We start from the raw sequence: 19358 nt of genomic DNA on the forward strand, positions 1-19358 counted from the left end.
TAATGAAGTCGACATTTCCGCTGACACGGCTCTGTCAAAACATTGTAACACTTGATAGGCGTCGGACAATACGAGAATCGGTAGTTATTTTTTCGTCAGTGGGCGGTTGTCCGGTGCTGGCTCGGTGCTTTCGTATGCTTCAATTCGTACGTTTCAGTACGCTGCTGGCCCGGTTGTGAAGCCGACGACGTCCGTGGCGACAGAGTCGTGACACCACTTTAGGACGTAACCGCGGTGATGGAGCTCTTACTGACGGCGGCAGCTAAATGGAGAGCGGGTGACACCGGTACACCCAGCCCTCGTCTCGCTCTGCCTGTGTCACGTCCACGCCCAGAGCCCCACACCCAGCGCCCCTGATCACGGCCCCACCCAGCTCAACAGGCCCAGCTCAGCACATCAAAATCCGGCACTGTCTGGTCCGGTCGTGATGTGAGATCGCTGTCACTTGCAGTTTTTGGTCACCTTAGTCAGCTCAGATAGTCGTTCTCATCTAGGTAATGCCTGCTGGATAAAAGATAACAGCTGACAGCTACTGAAGCTTCACCGCTGACGGTTGATTGCTGACTGAATGGCGGCGACAAGAAAAGCAAGGTCTGTTAGTATCTTGTGACGGGACTAGGGAATGGCCCTAATGGTCGAATGATTGGTTCAGTAAGTTGGCCGGTTAAGAAGGATGATGAAATAACTTCAAGTGAAATGGAATGACTTGCAGATTCATAAAGTCGGCGGTGTCCGAGTGAACAAAGCCAACGTTGACTGAACGGCGCCGCGCCGTTAAGCTTGGAAGGCCGGGCGGCCGTCTCAGTGTGTCGCATGCCTTCGTCAGCGACTTGACAGCTGATTGATAACGTCTTTAGGAATGTCAGCGCGGGCTGACTGAAATTCCAGTGTCGTATTGAATTGTTGTACTTTACCTCGGTGTCCGCACACATCGTCGCGTGACAAAGACATCAAGATATGCGCCTGCTAAATGATAGCTGGGGCATTCCACGATAGATCGTACCACTTTTTTCCAATTTGACACCCTCATCTCTCGGAATTTGACGAGAATTGGTCTCTAGGGTAATCAGGGGCTCTGAATCCACCTGTAACAATTTCAGGCTTATCAGAAAAGTATTTTTTGAGTTATGGTGTATAACATTTTTGGATCTTGCTTTGCAGCGCTAAGTTTGGCGGGCTGTAACTCTAAGACGGATTATTCAAATGCCAAATGTTATATAACATTGAACTTGCAATGAAACAGAGATTAATATGTATTTTTGAAATTTCGAAAAATACGCTATTTTAGATATATGACATATCGAGTTTTCTTTCATTTGTATTTTTTGGACTTTGGGACCAAATTTTTTTGATTTTTTATTTCTTTAAAAAAATATTTGGCTCATTGTTAAGAAGTATGCAAAAAATTAGGAAGGTGTTCTTTCTATAAATGTATTTATTTTACGTCACGATAACGGTTTCGAAAAGTGATTTCGGGAGGGGAGCTTACAAATGGCGTGGTAAGGCTGCTTAGTGACATCACGGGTTACTGAAATTTCAATTCAAGTCTGAGTCATCTGAAAAAAAGTGAAAAGAGGGTTCATTCAACCCTCTTTCCTATGAGCGCGAGGGTGAAAAAGGCTGTTTGGTTCTGACATTGTTTTGGACGCCAATGACCATAGCTGTCCGAGATGAAAGTTACAGGACGCATACATGGTGTCCTCCAGAGGCCTCACAACTTATATATCTGGGAATTTTCAAGGTTACATGAGGTCAGGTCGGTCACGTGACATCACTGTTATAAATCAATGGGGAAATATAAAAACTGTTATTTTGGCGCCGAGAATGATCTACAACTATCCCACGTACATGGTATCGTGATTTCATGCACTCCTTGCAAAGTCCAATGCTTTACTTTTGCATTGTTAACCTTGCGTGAGGTCATTTATGACGTCACTAGGGTCGTACGAGTTTTTCGTCAATAACTCCCGATCAAATGGAGCTAGAGAGTCGGGAAAGCCACCAATGGACTCGGGAAGACCTTCCGAATCGAATGATATGCCATATGATACCCTTTGCCCAGCTTCGTGACCTGAGGGGCTCTGACCTGACCTTGACCCGAGGTCAACTACTTAAGTTGACCTCACCCTAGCAAAAAGTATACCATTCGATGCACCTGAGCTAGGCGAACACAATGATGCCAAAATCGCGGCTCTGCGGCCATTTTTTGCGAAGTTATTTACTAAAAACCGAACCCGTAACTTCAGTCACGTGACCTGACCTCAGACGCTACCGGTTAACCTGAGACCTTAAAATCGGGTACCAATCGCTGCGACTTGTAACGGCACACACGCTCGTTTTTTCCGCGAGGCTCTAGCTCTATTAGAAGCGAAACGGCGTGCTGGGGTCGTATCAACCCCTCCGAAACCCATTTTGTTTGCGGGAAAATGAGGAACTTATAGAAAGAACACCTTTCTAATTTTTTGCATGTCGATTTGCAATGACATGAAGATTATTTTGAAAAAATAAAAATGTGAAAAATTTTGGTCCCAAAAGTCATTAGAGGCAAATGAAAAAAGATTAAGGTTTTTGCTCAACATTGAAATTTTTTCTTTGGAATTTTTAAATAGTAATATTAATTTTTGATTCATCGCAAGCTTAGTGTTGTTTACTTTTTGTTGGTTGCTTAACCCGTTCTTGAGTTATAGGACATCAAACTCACCGTTACATACCGAAGTTAAAAAAATGTAATGCAATATAACTCAAAAAGTTTTGATCTGAGAAGTCTGATATTTTGCCAGGCGTCTTTGGGGCCTATGATTACCCCTAGGACCGATTTTCATTAAAATCTGAGAGATGAGGGTGACGGGCCTGGTACGATCTATCGTGGAATGCCCCAGCTGTTTGGTACTGTAGCCAAATATTCGATTCAGCGCCAACAGTGATGTTAGCCAACACTGATGCTGAGGTCTGATGTTAGTTTCTCTCAAGTCTTTTAACGTGTGAACTGAACTATCGTCTCGAGAAAAAAAGAGATTAAAGTCAAAAATCATGTGACATGTTATCGCATAATGCATAACGTCGTCAATCTCTGTCCTGTCTGACCTATGCAAGCTGCGAACTTGGCTGCGAGTGTGTCTGCTGCAAGGCTTTAGCTTTACCAGAAGGAGGATCGCATTCCCTTTCTTTGTGTCGGCCTCAACTGTGCCGCCGTTGCAACAAACAGTAGCTAGCGCAGCTGTGTGATATGCAGTGACGCCCCGCGCGCTGAAGGTGTTGCTCTCTGTCGGGTGCTCTCTTCGCTCTACCTTTGACAGTAATTGCGCAGTAGTGACTATTTGGGAAGATATTTCGCTGTCTGCCAGTGCTGATGAAGTGCGAATACGAAGCTGCCGGAACACCTCAGGGGGTTTGAAGTCTGTCGGCATTGAGGCTGTATGCGGGGACTGCACGAGCGAGTATGGCTGAATGAGTTGCCGACTAGGGACCGTTGCATGTATGGGTTGGCGGAGATGGCCTCCGTCTGTTGTTTCGCTAGTTGTGATGACGAATGACGTTTGGACTGTAGCGGTGTGGGGTATTGATTGTTTGTTGTTTGACAATTTCTCTCCCAGATAATGAAGATGTAGAACTTAACGTATCTTTTTTCGAAGTCAAATGAAGCATTTTCTTGGAAAAATTTGCATGTTTGCCTGACGTCGAGCTGTGTTACAGGAAATGCATCAAGTATTGATCGCTGTCCAGGTGCCTTCGTCTGATCGCTGATCGCTGTCCTTCGCTCTCGTCTGACTCATCTCAATCACCGTGTGCCGTATATTCGCCCTGTTCTCTGTGTCTGTTACCATTCACCCACCTGTACCGACCCTCACCCCGCCCTCGTCTGTCGCCAGGACCACACAGCTGTTCAAATCGGGCGAGCTACCGCGGCCGCGGCTGGGGCTCAACTGCGTCGGTGGCGCATCGGCGACAGAAGTGGCGCGCCAGCTGGCGCCCAGCGGCACTTTGGTCACCTATGGCGCCATGAGCCGGGCGCCGCTCACCGTCCCCACAGCACAGCTCATCTTCAGCGACCTGCGGATCCGCGGGTTCTGGATGACGCACTGGACCCGCACCCACAGCGTGTCCAGAGCGCGGTGGGAGATGCTGGATGAGATGCAGACGCTCTGCGATCAGGGATACTTTAAGTGAGTACCGAGCGCGGGTTAATGGTTGGGTGTGACATTGGGATGTTTGATAGACGGGTGACCGGTTGGATGAAAATAGGTGAACTTTGGTAAGATCCAATAGTAGTTTTTAAAAGAATGGGACCGGTATGAAATTGAGAGCTTAAGGACATTGTTTTCGGTGATGCTAAGGCTCGTATGGATTCCGCATTAGTTGATCTTTCAACTCTGAGCCATCTATCAAGGTTGTTGACCCTGGCTAGATGCAGGACCGACTTGTTTTTATTGGGTGAAGGACTCTGAATGAATGCTAACCGCCGCGCCGTGAGGGGAGTAGGGACGCGCTGTCTGGCTTGGGGTTTCTGACGCAACCGCTGCTGTCGGCCGACCGTTCTCTCTCCCTCTAATGGCTGAATACTGGGGATGGGGACAGGCGGGACAGGGGTCGGTAGGTAGCAGGAAGTGGCCATCATTTCTCATGATGCAACAGCATATTCCGATGGCTCGGCGCTCGCTGTAGACTGACTAAAGTTATCCCGGCGGGTGATTTGTGCAGACGTGGCTCGCTAGACATAAACACTCGGTTATTCTGACGACTGTCGCCACTATTCCACTCACTCGGCAACTTTGTGATATGTTAGACCGTGGATTGCGTGAAACGGTAGCGTGAGCAATGTTTGTTTTTGGTCGTTCCGTGCCTGGGATTGTTTGTGTTTCGCGTAGCACGGTGGCTCTGTCCCTGGCCGCTTTTGTTTTGTGTTAGTGGGGGTTTGCAGGTGTATTTTTTGTCCGCGCTACCTCGCCACATACCGCTGCTGCATTGAGTGAAGGTCATGGTGATCGTTTCGTTATAGAACTGTGTCTCCGATTTTCCTCGTCCTTGATCGGGCTCCATCATTGTGCCGCTGACCTGAGCCTCCCCGCCCTCCTTTCTTGACTTGCTCGTTCTATCTCCCCATGACTAGCCTATGTTCGCCCCCTTGACTGATCCGTCGGTCCACGCTTGACACATCACTTCATGGCATTCCTGTGTCCCCTGATTATCCCCGATCAGTCCCACTCCCGTTTATCCTCCCACGTAGCTGGCCCGTGCATTGAAAAGTGCCCTTCCGCCTGCCGCAGAGCCCCGCGACACGAGCTAGTCCACATCGACGATTGGCGAGAGGCGGTCCGACGCACCATGCCCGGTGGAGGCCGAGTCGGCGCCAAACAGATCCTGATCTTCGACCGTGACCTGAAGGTGTAGCGCTGCCCCGAGCAAACCACGCGACGGCCCGCCGACCTGTGATGCTGCCGCCCAGCGGGTGAGCCCGAACTTGAGGTTAGATTCGTGCCCAGAGATGGCGCCCCGTGATACTGCTGTGCGAGTCACCGGTGCGATTTTGGACTGAGGCGATTCGCGATGAATTGGTGCTCTTGTGAGGCGCTGTCGGGAGAAGTTGTCTTTGTTTTGAAGCGTTTGGTTGGTATTTTTCCAGCCGCATATTGTATTTCGTTTTTATAAGGTGAATGCAGCCCGGTCATGCGTCACTTTGAGTGTCATGCCACCTGGCAGTTTTGAGGGAAGATTTTGTGAAGCGGTATGAAATAAACGATCCATGCATGTTGTAAGTTGCTTTACATAGTTTGTGACGATGGTGGAGGACTTAAGCGGTAGTGCAGCGGTCTAGCTCGCCTGGCTCGCCCCCTTTCGAACAACGAACACCTCGACCATTCCTCAGACTTGATTGGCGGGCGGCGATGGCGGATCCTGCATGTAACGATGTTTTTATTTCATTGAAACATTTGTATATGTACAAAAGAGTATATTGAGTGCTAAGGCTCGTTCTAATCATCAGCAAGAAACAGAACATCATGACACTTTCGTGTGCTCTGCGACGGTGAAAAATCTGTTCCAGAGGCCAGTTTTACCAACAGAAAAATAGCCGCCTGCCGGAATTTTTTGCCTAAAGACCGCTTCACATACGGAGCGTAAACGCGATGGGCATGTTTTCGTTTCATATGTAAAACGGTCTTTAGGCAAAAAATTCCGGCAGGTGGCTATTTTTCTGTCGGTAAAACTGGCCTCAGATCTTCAAGTCGCACAAATGTCGAGATATCAGACGCATGGAAAACGAACCAACCTCGGCGAACAACACTACAGAACATCAGGCGCATGTCACAACAGTATCAAACACTTCACTCTCAATTGTTGCCCGGAACAACAATGTTGCACCGATCTCGACTTCGCACAATGCTGACAACTCGTTTTCCACAAAGTCAGATTGGGTAAACAGCACTTTGTTCCCCAGTAATATCAATATCGTGCCTTCTTGCCATCCCCAGCGGCCTTCCCATCGAAGCCGGCCGCTCCGAGACACCAGTGGCTTCCGATCAGAACTGGTACCGTCGTCGGTCCGGTGAGATCGAAACACGTCGCTAGAAAATCATCCAACCAACCTGCCACCCTTCCGCGTCCCTACAACTCTCACGTCGTTACCACTCTCAAGAGAATCACCCAAGCCATCAGAACCCCTCCCCTATGCATGTTTGAACTTGTACACCTATCTCTCACTGTCAAATAATCTCACTGCAAAATAAAGTACCCACCTGTCAGTCACAATGTCCCTCACCTCGTATGATACACCATTGATAGCTGAAAACTGTCCCCGACCCCAACACGGAGTAGGGAAATACTAAGGCACACACAACCCGTTACTGATTCATCGTTCAGCCTTCACGACGTAGCGCATGTTTTAGCTCTCTTGCGTAAAAAAGCGAGATCCGAATGTATCAAACAGAACATAGCAATGGCGCCCCTGCCTCCCTCACTTGTCCTTCGGTCAAGCTGAATCCTTCTTCAACGATTGAACGTGAAACGTGCAGCTCTGAACGAACTTTGTTACGAAATGAAATTTAAATCAACAGTCACTTTCCGGGAACAAAATGGTCAAAAACCGGTCTCATGTGAGTACTACAAGCTCGAGTATTTCCGAGATCTAAATCAGCCATCATAGCTTCACTTGGCACAATCTGATCACCCCAGCGGCTTGTTTGCCACTTCGATCCTTCCATCAAACCACTCTTCCGTCCGATCTAGTTCGATATGTCTGTCCAGAAAGATGCGATATCTTTCCGTCCGTCCTTCATCACACCATCTCTGGCTGCGGCGTGGCCGGCGACTCCAGCGACACATCATCCCCCTCGGCCGACCTCGGACTGGCGTTCCGTTTGCCCTCCTCCGTCTCATTATCCCGCGGCAGTGAGAGCCGCTGGGCGTTCTTGGTGTACGGGCTGCGGCGACCGTTATTGAGCCGCTCGGGCGGCGGCGGGGAGCCGGCCTGGCGCAGGTCGTTGTGCAGCGTCAGGCTGCCGCGCGGCTCGGCGCCGCCGGGCGCTCTCCGGCGCTCGGACGGCGTCGTCTGCACGGCCACGCTGACCAGCGCCTGGTTATCCCGCTCGGCCTCGCTGCCGCCCGGCAGCTTGGTAAGCTCGATGGCCGCCTCCGTCCAGGGCGGAGATGCGTCCCGTGCCGAGGCTGGCTGCTTGCGGCGCGCGCGGGCAAAGTCCACCACGTCGCCGAGCAGCCGCTGACGGAGGTTGATGATGGAGGAGCCGGAGCTGACGTTGGACGACTGGCCGCGACTCTGCCGGCTAGCCGCCCGCTTACTGGAGGCCGCAGACCTACCGGGAACGGGCGAGAGGCGTGTCAGCTGTCAACAGGCGGCTACAAAAGTTACAGCACGGCGGATGACAGTGACTGGTGAAACGACAGTATTATGGTGGCTAATAACATTCAAACGAATGGCACGCTTTTGAGACCATGCTGCCCTCTACGCTCAATTATCCATACTCTATACGGCCGCACGGCTGAAGTTATATTACCTTCACAAGGCCTGACAGCCACATTCTCTCCCAACGTTTCCTCCCTCAGACCGCCCCCCCCCCCACTGTTACCCCTCTGCTCACCTGCGTCCATCCTCCTCGTGTGAGTGGTGCCGGGCGCGGCCGGCCCACACCTCCTCCTGCTCCGAGTCGATGTAACTGGCGTTATCGCGGCCGCCCTGAGTCTGTGCGGAGCCGCCGCTCTCCGGCTCCAGGCCTGCGGACAGAGGAGAGAAGAGGGAGTCAGATGAGCTGCTCGGGCGGAAAATGGAACTGGACACAAGACAGGGTGACAGACCAGAAACAGTACAGAGCGCGAGGGAGAACCTCCGAAATAGAAAAACTTAAGAATGATATCTCGGAGCATTCGGAACATTCAGCGGACTTTGATGATGCCACAAAGCGACCGAATCGCACTATAATGAATACAAGACAACTGGTTGCGATTGCGAATAGCGACATTCAGCCCACGAAGGTGAGGGTGAAACCCGCAAATATGCTTCAACGATGGTTAATTTTTCATGCAGGTTTGACAGTTGAAAGGCAATGCATCGTGTAGACGTTTTGATGTGCAGCACCTAATTGAGAACGCCAGGCCAAATGAGTTCTACAACAATACAACAAAATTCCGACTCAGTCGCTCTCAGCACAATTAGCGGAGATGCATCATCTGCAACTCAGGCCAAATCGCATTCGTGAATAGAGGTCGCTGTCTCATAGCAGTTATAGCACAATCCCACTGTCATTAAGATTTCTGCGATGTCATCGTTCATAATAAATCAATTGGGCGACACCGACAATGACGCGCACATGAGCACAACTTGCGCGTTTACCACCCCATCCCAAAGCAGAAAGCAACTGGCTGTTGGGGCGTTGATAATCTTGCAGCTACAGAAAAAAAAAACGATTAATTGTCTTAACCAGCTGTCGTCCTGCTACTCGTCACAATCAGTTTCGAAGAGTGGACAAAACGGTGGTCAGAGAATGCATATGTGTGGACTGGGCAGGGAGACACTAGACACACTACACAGGCAGGTCGGTCTTATGGACAGTCGCAGGGCAATCATCCTGTCAAGAGAGGTGACATAGGTTGATAACAAAACAGGTAGGACGTCGGTCCCTTGAATGCAATCAAAGTGACATAGTTAGGGCGGTCGCGTAGAGGGTTCTTACCGATGGCTGCTGGGACTCCGGTGCCCCTCCTGGTTCGGCGCGGCTCGGCCCGGCCCGACCGGCCCGAGCGACTCGACTTCATGTGCTTGGTCAGCGCCATGGCGCCCAGCAGCTGACGGTACACGGGAGGAGTGGCAGTCAGACGGAGTTATGTCCAACGAACCTGAGCTGCTTCACTAGTGCAGGACGGAACTACTTAAAAAGGTGTCAACACATACCGTGCACTAGTTAATGAGAAGCGGCAGTGGCAAACGAAGGAGTATTCGTGTGCAAATACACCCAAGACGTTCTGGCAAGCAAGTAAGTTCGAACAGCTAGAATGGAGCGTTTAACTCAATGTTCATTTCTAAGACTCACTAAATAATTCTAACAACCGCGAAGTAACCCATACTATCATCACCATCCACCATCATGACTGTAATCCACACTACCCACCTCAGTCCAGCTCAATCTTGCTCATCAACGGAACCCGCCCACCTGAAGCAACGGCGGATATCATCCACCAGACTCCACCCTCGACACTCACCTGCGAGCTAATACTGCTGCTGGCCTGGGACAGCACGCTGCTGCTGCGTCTGCTGAGGGTCGAGTCGCTACGACCGACGGCCAGACGGGTGGAGAGCCGTCCGGCGCGCCGCACGTCGGCCAGCGCCCGGCGCCGGCCGCGCCGCCTGCCGCCGAGCAGTGCCACCACCCGGTCCGCCTCGGAACGGTACAGCGAGCGGGTCGAGTCGAGCGAGTGGCGCCGCGACATGTCCGAGTCGTGTGACAGTCTGCAGGGGAGAGAGCGAGGGTGTCAGTGAGATGAACTTGCGGGGAAGAACGAGCGTTAGTTGGGGAGAGAGTGAAGGGATGAGGGACGATCATTTGGTGGTTGGAGATATAATGGCAGGGGACGAACGAGAATCGGGTGCTGGTGAGAAAGTAGACTGGATGGAAGGGATCAACTTGGGGGCAATTAGAGAATTCAGCTTAAGGGGACAGGTGATGGTGGTGAGGCAGCCTGGCGGGACTAACAAGTTACAAGACTCAAGTTGACAAGTTACAAGACAACAAGTTACAAGTTGGGGAGAGGTCAGATTGGACTAGGGAGATGAGATGGCTCAGCTGGAGAGTTGCTATTGCCAAAGGTACGTGCTGTGTCAGCGCTACGTACCTCCTGCTGTACCGGCTGTGGCGACTGGTCCTGCTGTAGCGACTGTGACGGCTCGCCCTGCTGTACAGACTGTACAACGATCCGTCCGAGTTACGACTGAGACCCAGTGCCGACGACGTGGAGCCGATCAGGGCGCCGCGCCGCTCCATCAGACTCGGGATGGCCGCGAAAAACGACGACGACGGCGAGTCGGAGGTGCCGCTGTTCAGGCCCAGGTACATACCTGAGCAAAAACAGAAAGTGCGGGTAAAGGTGCTGCATGGGGCAGGGCATGGCAGCCTCGACCTGTCATCTTTCAGACACAGGAGTGCTGAAAGAGTTTCGACGTTTTGCACGGACTTTGGTACATAAATGTCATTGGACACGGCAGCGTTATTTTGGGTCACTTAGTTCATCACATATAAGCAGCTGCCATACGAGAATGCAATATGCGAAGTCGGTGATCCACTATACGAAAACGTCAACACTGGCAAGCTAAACGCTGTACAACACGACACGAGCACACCACGGTCGAATGAAAAATCGAAAACGACTCCGCCCTTGAATGTTCGAACACCAAACTCGGGTGAAGCTGAGCTATGAGTTCTCAGTTCACTTACCAACGGGGTCCGAGTGCGTGCTGTGGAAGCTGAGAGAGATGCGTCCGTTCTGGGCCAGCTCGTAGCGTTTAGACCAGGCCTGGGCGATCACCTGGTGTTTGCGGATACGACGCACCGGCCGGTCCTCGGGCTTACCGACCACGCTGAAACGAGAGAAGTGCAGTCAGAGACACTGTTCATCTGACTTATAGCTGCAATGAGACAGCCGACAATGATTCAGCTAGATCCGAGCGGATGACATCGGAATGATGTGATGATTAAGTTACACAAAATAAGCTCACTTGATGATACGAAGTTTACTAGACAACTGGTTGCTGGCAAAAAAGCGTCGAGCGTTGCTTTCAAGATGGATTCGACAAGGCAAATAATTGCTAAAAAGTCGCAATACTTCACAAAATCATTTGCCCAAACCCCTAAAACATGACAACTGACAGCTCTAACCACCCACACAGGCAAGCCCAACTCCTTTCCCCCTACTCACCGTCGGTAGAACCTGTTCCAGGACCTCAGCGTGGACCTCCTCCAGACCCAGCTGGAGAACACGATGCCCACGGCGAACAGGCAGAACACGTGGACCTTGATGACGACCGGCGCGGGTCGCTGCGTCACCTGGCAGGCCGGCTGGGAGCGGTAGCCGTAGCTGTAGTCGTCGTACCGGCGGTACGTGGTGTTCGCCTGACACCTGCGGAATGAGAAGTAAGGGGGAAGGTTAGGAGGTGGTGACAGACGGTACCAGAGAACGGGATGAGACCAATAAAGCTGACAGTAGATGGGAGAGCGACAATGAAAAAACTCAGCGATTTATCGCCACTTGATGAATCAGCTATAGAACTCCGGAAATGCCACCCTGATATAGAAACAAATGATCAGAAAACAGAGACGACGTAACAAAACCAAGCTTGCTTATTTTCTCACCAAAGTCTTAGCGTAATGTAGCCCCCTACCCTCTAGCGACCCACGCCTCTCCTCCCCGCACTCACAGCAAAAAGTCCCTGACGTCCTCCTCTTGCCGCTCCCGCCCGCCGTACTCTAGAACGTGGCACGCCACGCTGACAGCCAGTGCGGTCACCAGCAGCAGGCCGCACACACACAGCCGGGCGATACTGGTGTTCACTACACGCTTCTTCTCAGACTTTTCCGGCTTCTGGCGCACCAGGAAATGCACGCCTGCGTTCGCCACCGGGAGTGGGGTTAGAATAGGGGTGTGATAGGAGATAACGGGGCTGGGCGGCGCCTCACGGTCGGAGCTAAGCAAAAACATACAAAAAAGATCAACAAGTTATTGTCGCGTGGATTTAATAGGCCCCGTGACATATCCAATTATCATTGCATTGGTAACAATCAAAAGAAAATGAATGTCAACCAAATACCTATTGCATAAATTTTAAGCACGAAATACACAATAATCGCCAAGATTCTCGATCGATACAATTCAACAACCGTAACAAACGTCTTCAATCTTCATTCGTACCTATGCAGGATCATCTAGCAGCATGTGCGCTGAAATGTTTGCAGAGCAAACTTACCGTCATCATGTCGTGTTTCCTGATCCATAGAAGGCGTGCAAAGAAAGGACTGCGGTTAGTACAACGCCAATGCCATTTTATCAGTCAGTTACAAGACGCTTAGAAGATTATTGCTTCTACGAGTCACTAATAGCAGCTTAGGTTGTTAGTACCAAATACCCGCAATATTGACGTAGGTACGCTAATCACATACAAGCGAACAGACCTATGCGAGGAAGTGCAAAAGTGTGAAGTCGTCCAAAGTTGCAAAGCGAATCGTTAGAGGTTTAGTGATAAGAATTCAGCAATGACTTCAATTCTAAACAATGTAATTGGCTGACATGCGAAAAGCAGATTAAAACCAATGCTCAATCAGTAAACGGGCTACGGAGAATGAGTTTATAGAAATGTTCATGCACAACGTTTTCTCTACAAAGCAACAAGTGATAAGAGCCCCAGCGTTCCAAGATTCCCATTTCCCACTAATGCAGCTCCTAACTTGCTTCTAACCATGCACCAGCCCACTCAGAGCTCCCAGTACTGGCTATTCCACCTCTACCGGACAAACCCGCCCGATACGCACTTCTGATGAGGAAGAAGCCTCCGATGAGTGTGGCCGCCAGCGCCGGCATCAGCACGAAGCCGAGCCGGTAGCGCCAGCTGCCGAACCCGACGAAGCACACGCCGTAGATGTAGTTGCTGTCCACCACTGCCAGACATGACGGACAAGCAGTGTGTCAATTGAGAAACGCGGGCAGGCTGGTGGGGTGGGAATGAGTTCACGGTTCAGACACGGTTACAAGATCGAAACGCCACTTAGTGGCTATAGTTTGCTACATTCACTAGTTTAAAAAAATGGTCTAGGATTTAATTAAACCAAAATATAAATATAAACCGGCACATGCTCCACCCGCCGCCATTGTCTCACCGTCAGAGGTGGCCAGCGCTGCGGTGGTGAGGATCAGCGGCACCGACCACGAGATCAGGTGGAAGTAAGACGTCATCGAGTCCAGACGCTCCTGGATCTCACGCGACTGGCCTGTGAGGAGGCATCGAGATAGTACGTGGAGTTAACATACAACGGCATTGGCGACCTCAGTGGGCGGAAGCTGTGTAAATGAATTAAATTGAACACGTATAAAACCCAATGATAATTTTCTAAAAAAGAACAGTACGGAAACCACGATCATGACCACTCCAAATAAGATTCTCGGAAGAAATGTTACTGAACTACAATCCGTAAAAAAGTTCTAGCTGGAAACTGCTATTTTGTTTTCAGAAATCAAACATGGGACGACTGCATTACTCACCAAACGTTTTGAACGTGATGTTCCAGGAGAATGTAAGCATGACGAACCAGCAGAAGGCGGCGATCACCGGGTAGTAGATGAGGATGAACACGGCCGTACAGGGGGTGGCAGACTCCTCCGATCTGGCGCAGGTACAGCAGAGATACATGGTGATGATGGATTGGGGCATCATGGATGCATTCTATTGAAGCTTCATAAGAAAGATAATGTCAGCGATGATGGGTAGGTGTACTCTTTTGTGGTATCTCGTCGAGCGCAAATTTATCGAACGTTGCTTTCATCGCCATGAATCTTAGAAGCTCAGCTACGGAAGGCTGTAGAGACTCATAATTCATCCATATCCAGCTTCGGCGACCCTCCCGGCCTGCATTGGTGTCCCCTCCCATACCATCGTGCTTACAGCCACCCAATTTACTGCATTCCCCTCCTCCACAGTCAACACTCCGTCCCTCGGCGTCACTGACCCCGGTCCGCGCAGCGTGCCGTCCCTGTGGCAGACGACCGTGTCGCGCGACTCGTCCAGGAACTGCACCAGGAAGCCCAGGATGGCCAGACACAGGCTGAAGTTGATGTAGAAGATGCAGCGGTTGGCGGCGTACTTGCTGAACGAACGCCAGTCGATAATGTGCGTCAGCTGTGAAAGAGCGGGAAAGGGGGATGTCTGAGGGAAACTATCGAACACCAGAAACGTCATTTGTATAAAAAAAAACTGAGCACGCCAGCCATCATAAATGCAAAGCAAAAGGGAATGCTTCGAAAATATTGTCATCTCCAGAGAAAGCCACTATGAAATAGTCATTTTTCCTTCGGGGAGAAAAATCCTATAAATGGCCCTTAAAAAACAGCCACGCTAACGAGGCAACAGCTAACGAGGCATGACGTTAGCTGCAGTTAATGAATGCAGCTTATCACGTATAAACATCGCCAAACCTGGCCCTGTCTATCCCACAAAATCTATCTCACGGACGTCTTCCCCACGTACCACGGTGAGCAGTGTGAGCGCGAAGCTGAGCCCGCCGAACACGTGGATGAAGCGGTGCACCTCGTGCCGCTCCTGGGTCGAGTAGAGCAGACCCTGGCAGGGCGGCGCGCAGCCCTCCACCGTCGGGTAGAAGGCCAACTTGTTCTTGGTGGGCACCAGCGGAGACAGGCACGTGGTGGTCGTGTTGAACTTGAGGTCCTGCATGGAGTTCTGGGAACAGGGAGAGAAACGGGTCAAAATGGAGTGTCACGTATCCGGAATGGAAGTCATAAGAGTCAAAGAAAAGAATGAGATGACTGTATACACCGAATGGCTATGGCAAAAAAAAATCGTCTTCCCGCCTTCTTGACAGTTCCATTTACAAACCAAGATGAGATGACAGAAAGTATTTCGAAACATCATTTACAGCGAACTCATTGACTACCACAGACATACGGCTAAATAAGACGGTGCTTACTCTGCATTTTGACGGAAAGCGTGCCTCGTCGCACTCGAGAAAGGCGGGCCATCCGAACAAGGCTTCCGCGAACCTACACGGGCCCCGGACCTTCTGACACATTTCCTGTGAGAGAGGCCGAGCGAAAGATCGTCAGACATTCACATTCATGATGGTTGGAAGTTAACTCTAGCAAGGTGTGCATGCGACGCATGGCAGAGAAATGGTTACTGCCTTGGTCAAAAGATGTCCATACATGGGTACAGAAGACAGCAGAATCGATCGATCAAACAGCAAAAGTATAACTGGCATAAAATACGACGCACATTTTTAACGATGATGCTAACCATCAGCAATTTCGATAAAAGACATTTTAAGATTACAATTTCGGATAACACTGATGACAACCTTTCCTAGTTCCCACGGCAGCAAAAAAGTAAGGATACAGCAAACAACATGTTACCTTCAATAATGTCACAAACAGCTACTGGATGAAAAGTAGCCACATTTCCAGAGATGCAAGAGCAGATAATTTTCTTACCAGAGAGGGAAGTTCCACAGAATCATTTTCACACTTTGGCATGTAGACTGCACAAAGAAAAGGCTGAATGACACTCCAACATTTTGGAATATGCTGCAAGGCTTCCCATCTGCTCAGGTCCTCCTGAAATATAAACAATGCATGAGTAAAACGATATCGCATGGTCCAGCTTAAACACAGCAGCTACTACCTATCTAAATATTCATGAGATCACTTAGTTACAGATCAGTCATGAAGCAACACCTTATGAATAGTACAGCAGTATCAAGTTGTAAATAAATGATTAACTACCCAATTCACACGTTGCAAAGCTACACATATCCGTTGAAACGCTACGCTTGTTTGTCTTGTTAGGTTATGCCCTTTTGGTCTATTGAGACCATTGCAGAGCTGTGAGGATAATAGGAATTAGGGTGAGACTTTGGTCTGGGCGGGCACCCTAGTGAGTCGCCGGAGCTGAGCCCATCCAGTTGGACAGGTCGCCCAGCCCCTCTCCTACCCCCCACCCCACCCTCCCCAAGCAGTCACTGCACCCAGCTATGGGTGTGTTCCCTTAGGAGTTGCGAATGGGAGCCACCCATATGTGATAAAGTTGCCTGTCCAGCCCGGAACAGGGGTTGCCGGCGTGGAGGAGGATTTGAATGTTCTTATGATGGAAACGAAGGAACGGGTGACCTCACACTTGTCCCTTCTGACACCAGCAAGCGCACGCACGCACCTTGAGGCTCTCCTGCGAGCTGAAGTCGGTCAGGTTGAGCGAGGTGCTGGCGAACCGGAGCGCCGTGCCCAGGCACGTGGCGCCGTAGCCGTGGCCAGCGCCGTGGCGCAGAGGCTGGCACACGGCTGGCCTGTGGCAGGTACGCAGCGGAGGGCCCTGGCGCGGGGAGAAGCCGTCCAGCTGGCCGAACGGCCTGCCCTCCAGCGGCAGCCGCTCAAAGTAGGACTGCGGCGGCTGGCCGCTGGGCGGCAGCGCCGGCTCGGTGCCAGCCGGAGGCCACTCGCCCCCGTCGCTGGGCTCCTCAGAAACCTCCGACGTCGGAGGCGTCACGGGAACGGTGACGTCACTGTCGCCGTGCACGGCCGCGGCCGCCGTCAGGGCGACCGCCAGCGTCACCCGCAGCAGCCCCGGCACCCACATGGCACCTGGCGACAGAAAAAAAAACGTTAGCAATTACTAATGCTCACAAGTCGAATTACGTAAATTCTTCGCATATATACTGAAAGGGCCTATCCCCACAACACAAACACATTCTTCATGGAAACAGAATGTATCCAACGACAGTGCACAATAGCTCATGTTTCCTATTGTTAAGGATTGGAAACCTTTTTGATATTTCAAATGGTTTGTACTTTGTTCACTTATTCTTTAGAGAGCGTTAACATTCGAACTTAGTGTTACTGTCTGTTAGGGTCAATGCAGCAAGAAATATCAAGAACTGGTTGAAACTCTTATTGGGTTGAAATTTTGGTTGACAGATGAGCTCAATGAGCCATGGACAGATGAAACTCCAAGTATGTGGGGTCTTTAAATTTAAAAACACTCAGGCAAGGTATCATATTTTAAATGTTTGAGACATGCAATAAGCTATCATGACTATGAAAAAATAATTAGAAGCGATTGAGCTCTGATTTTGATAGCTTTAAGGACAAAAATTAATTAGCACTTTAATTTGTAATTCAACTCAAGATTCTGCTGAGCAAGGTGTAAGTACAAGTAGGTAAGCACCCTGCTGACCTGAGTATCCATTACAGTGGGCAATGGATGAGCTATGAGCCAGTGCCCTTGGAGGCAGCTTTAAACTTTCATTATAAGTGCCACGTGAAAAGCTTAGGGTGTTCAAGAAATTCTGCAGAATTAGCGCTTTTGGGAGGTCTATATCTCGGTAACTGCTTGGGTGAGTGACTTGCGGTAATTTTTGTAGGGTGGATGCACCCCTTCTATCAAACATCGGATACTCCCGATGCATGTGGGTCACCCCCACTGCACGTGCAAAATGCAATAAAAAGAGGTGTCAAATTTGTCCCCATTACAATTACCTACTCTGAAATTACTGGGTCGATCTCGCTGAAACTTGGCGTGCAGGTAGGCACCGACAAGGGAATATATATTCCCATGTGTTACGGTTATAGTGCTACTGCACGTGACGTGCAGGGGGCGTTTCCAGATCCCGAGAACAGCTGGATCGATTGCGCTCAAATTGGGTAAGCAGTATGAACCGGTTGGTAGAGTCAAGAGTGCCACTGCCGTGCAAGTCAATTTGGACCCAGTTTGCACATGTGCATGACGTGCAAGGTGCCGCTTCCAGATCTGGGGAATGACTGGGTCGATTGCCTTCGAATTCGGCACACCGCCGGCGCCCTTTCGCATGTGCAGGGTCACTCTCTCGCTCGCTCGTTCTTTGCCCAAAGGCATTTTACTAGCATATTCAAATAGCATTTCTCATGTGATCATGTCACTTTTCCATGAACCAAAATAGTGTGTTGGTGTTCTGGTATGAAGTTAAATGGTATGAAGTCAAAGTGGTATGTAAGTTGGTAGGTTGTAGGTTGGTCGCTTGGTAGATAGTGTACATTCATGTGTTGTAGGACGTACAGGTCTTGCGAGATTAAGTGGTAGGTTTTGCACTTTTACATTTCTGTTTATATCTCAGAAACTAATCGATCTACGATGAAGCCATTTTACACGATCATGGCCGGCTTGTTACTAAACAAGTCGATCGCATCTTTAACACTTAAAAGCTTAAGGTGACGAAGATATAGCCTGAAGTACACTAAATTTTCTAGGTGCAAAACCTACCGCTAAAACCCGCGAGACCTGTACCTACTACCTAGGTTGGTAGGTAGTAGGTTGGTAGGTTGTAGGTATGAAGGTTGTAGGCTGTCAGGTAGACAGGTAGTAAGTTAATAGGTAAGGTTAGGTCAGGTCAGATTGTTTTTATATACTTGGACTTCGCCTTCACATTTGCCTGTGGGGTTCTCTTCTTCCGTGTTTTATTACATGAATTCCTGCACTTGTTAGGGTGTGAATTAAGGCATCAGCCAGGGAACTAAAGAGTCATCAGCATCAGCAATAAAGAGGCATCAGCATTGCTTGGTATAGGTCATGGAATCATAAGTGAGCGAGTTAGGCAGTCTTCCGTACATCAGATATTTCTGAGCATTGGTATGCTTTGAAATCTGATCTGATACACCAAAGCTCATTTTAGCCTTTTACCAAGCTTGTACTGAGATAAGCTAAAAAGGCAGAATTGAGTTAACAGTAACAACTAACAGTTGGAGTTCAGACATCGGCATAAGGCATACCTGGTGCTGATTTTTCAGATTCCTTCCCCGATATTATGCTCTAAGAGTTCCGATGGTGCATGCCAGTGGAAAATAAAACATGGAGCCCTCGTGCAAATGAATTTAATATAACAATAAATATTTTAAATTCTTTTCAAATTAAGGGATCGTCAAAATCTAAAAAATGTCGGACTCATCCGCTTTGTTTCTCAAGACGCGACAATAACAGATACCCTTGATACGTAAGTGGCGCGTACGGAAGATTTACTACTAAACCACTGCCAAAAAATATATTTACCTTTATTTCGCCTAAAACGCATGCGTTGTTGTTGTTGTTTTGGGTTAGGGCGCGTATCAGCTTGACTCTT

At 49.7% G+C, this 19358-nt stretch overlaps 2 protein-coding genes across 2 annotated transcripts in view; one reads left to right on the forward strand and one right to left on the reverse strand.

The window, feature by feature from the left end:
• The window catches only part of LOC122371049 (enoyl-[acyl-carrier-protein] reductase, mitochondrial-like), a 32984-nt gene extending 27231 nt beyond the window's left edge, over positions 1-5753 (forward strand). Inside the window, exons 5-6 of the mRNA XM_043347115.1 lie at positions 3870-4163; positions 5265-5753. Of these exons, the coding sequence (XP_043203050.1) occupies positions 3870-4163; positions 5265-5388 (418 nt within the window). The 3' untranslated portion in view covers positions 5389-5753. The remainder of the gene's footprint in view (positions 1-3869; positions 4164-5264) is intronic.
• Positions 5754-5926: 173 nt separating this feature from the next.
• Positions 5927-19225, reverse strand: LOC122371052 (smoothened homolog). The gene is made up of 17 exons (XM_043347124.1): positions 19012-19225; positions 16427-16851; positions 15709-15831; positions 15189-15293; positions 14732-14941; positions 14214-14383; positions 13750-13871; positions 13368-13478; positions 13023-13148; positions 11915-12101; positions 11416-11616; positions 10935-11077; positions 10336-10558; positions 9706-9952; positions 9180-9291; positions 8091-8223; positions 5927-7805 (listed from the first exon to the last, which is right to left on the reverse strand). Exons 2-17 carry the CDS (start codon positions 16844-16846, stop codon positions 7271-7273), a joined length of 3168 nt encoding a protein of 1055 aa, XP_043203059.1. The 5' UTR covers positions 16847-16851; positions 19012-19225; the 3' UTR covers positions 5927-7270.
• Positions 19226-19358: the final 133 nt, after the last annotated feature.

The sequence above is a fragment of the Amphibalanus amphitrite genome, unplaced genomic scaffold (genome assembly GCF_019059575.1).
Source record: "Amphibalanus amphitrite isolate SeventyFive unplaced genomic scaffold, NRLGWU_Aamphi_draft 001198F_arrow, whole genome shotgun sequence".
Taxonomy (NCBI): Eukaryota; Metazoa; Arthropoda; class Thecostraca; order Balanomorpha; family Balanidae; genus Amphibalanus; species Amphibalanus amphitrite.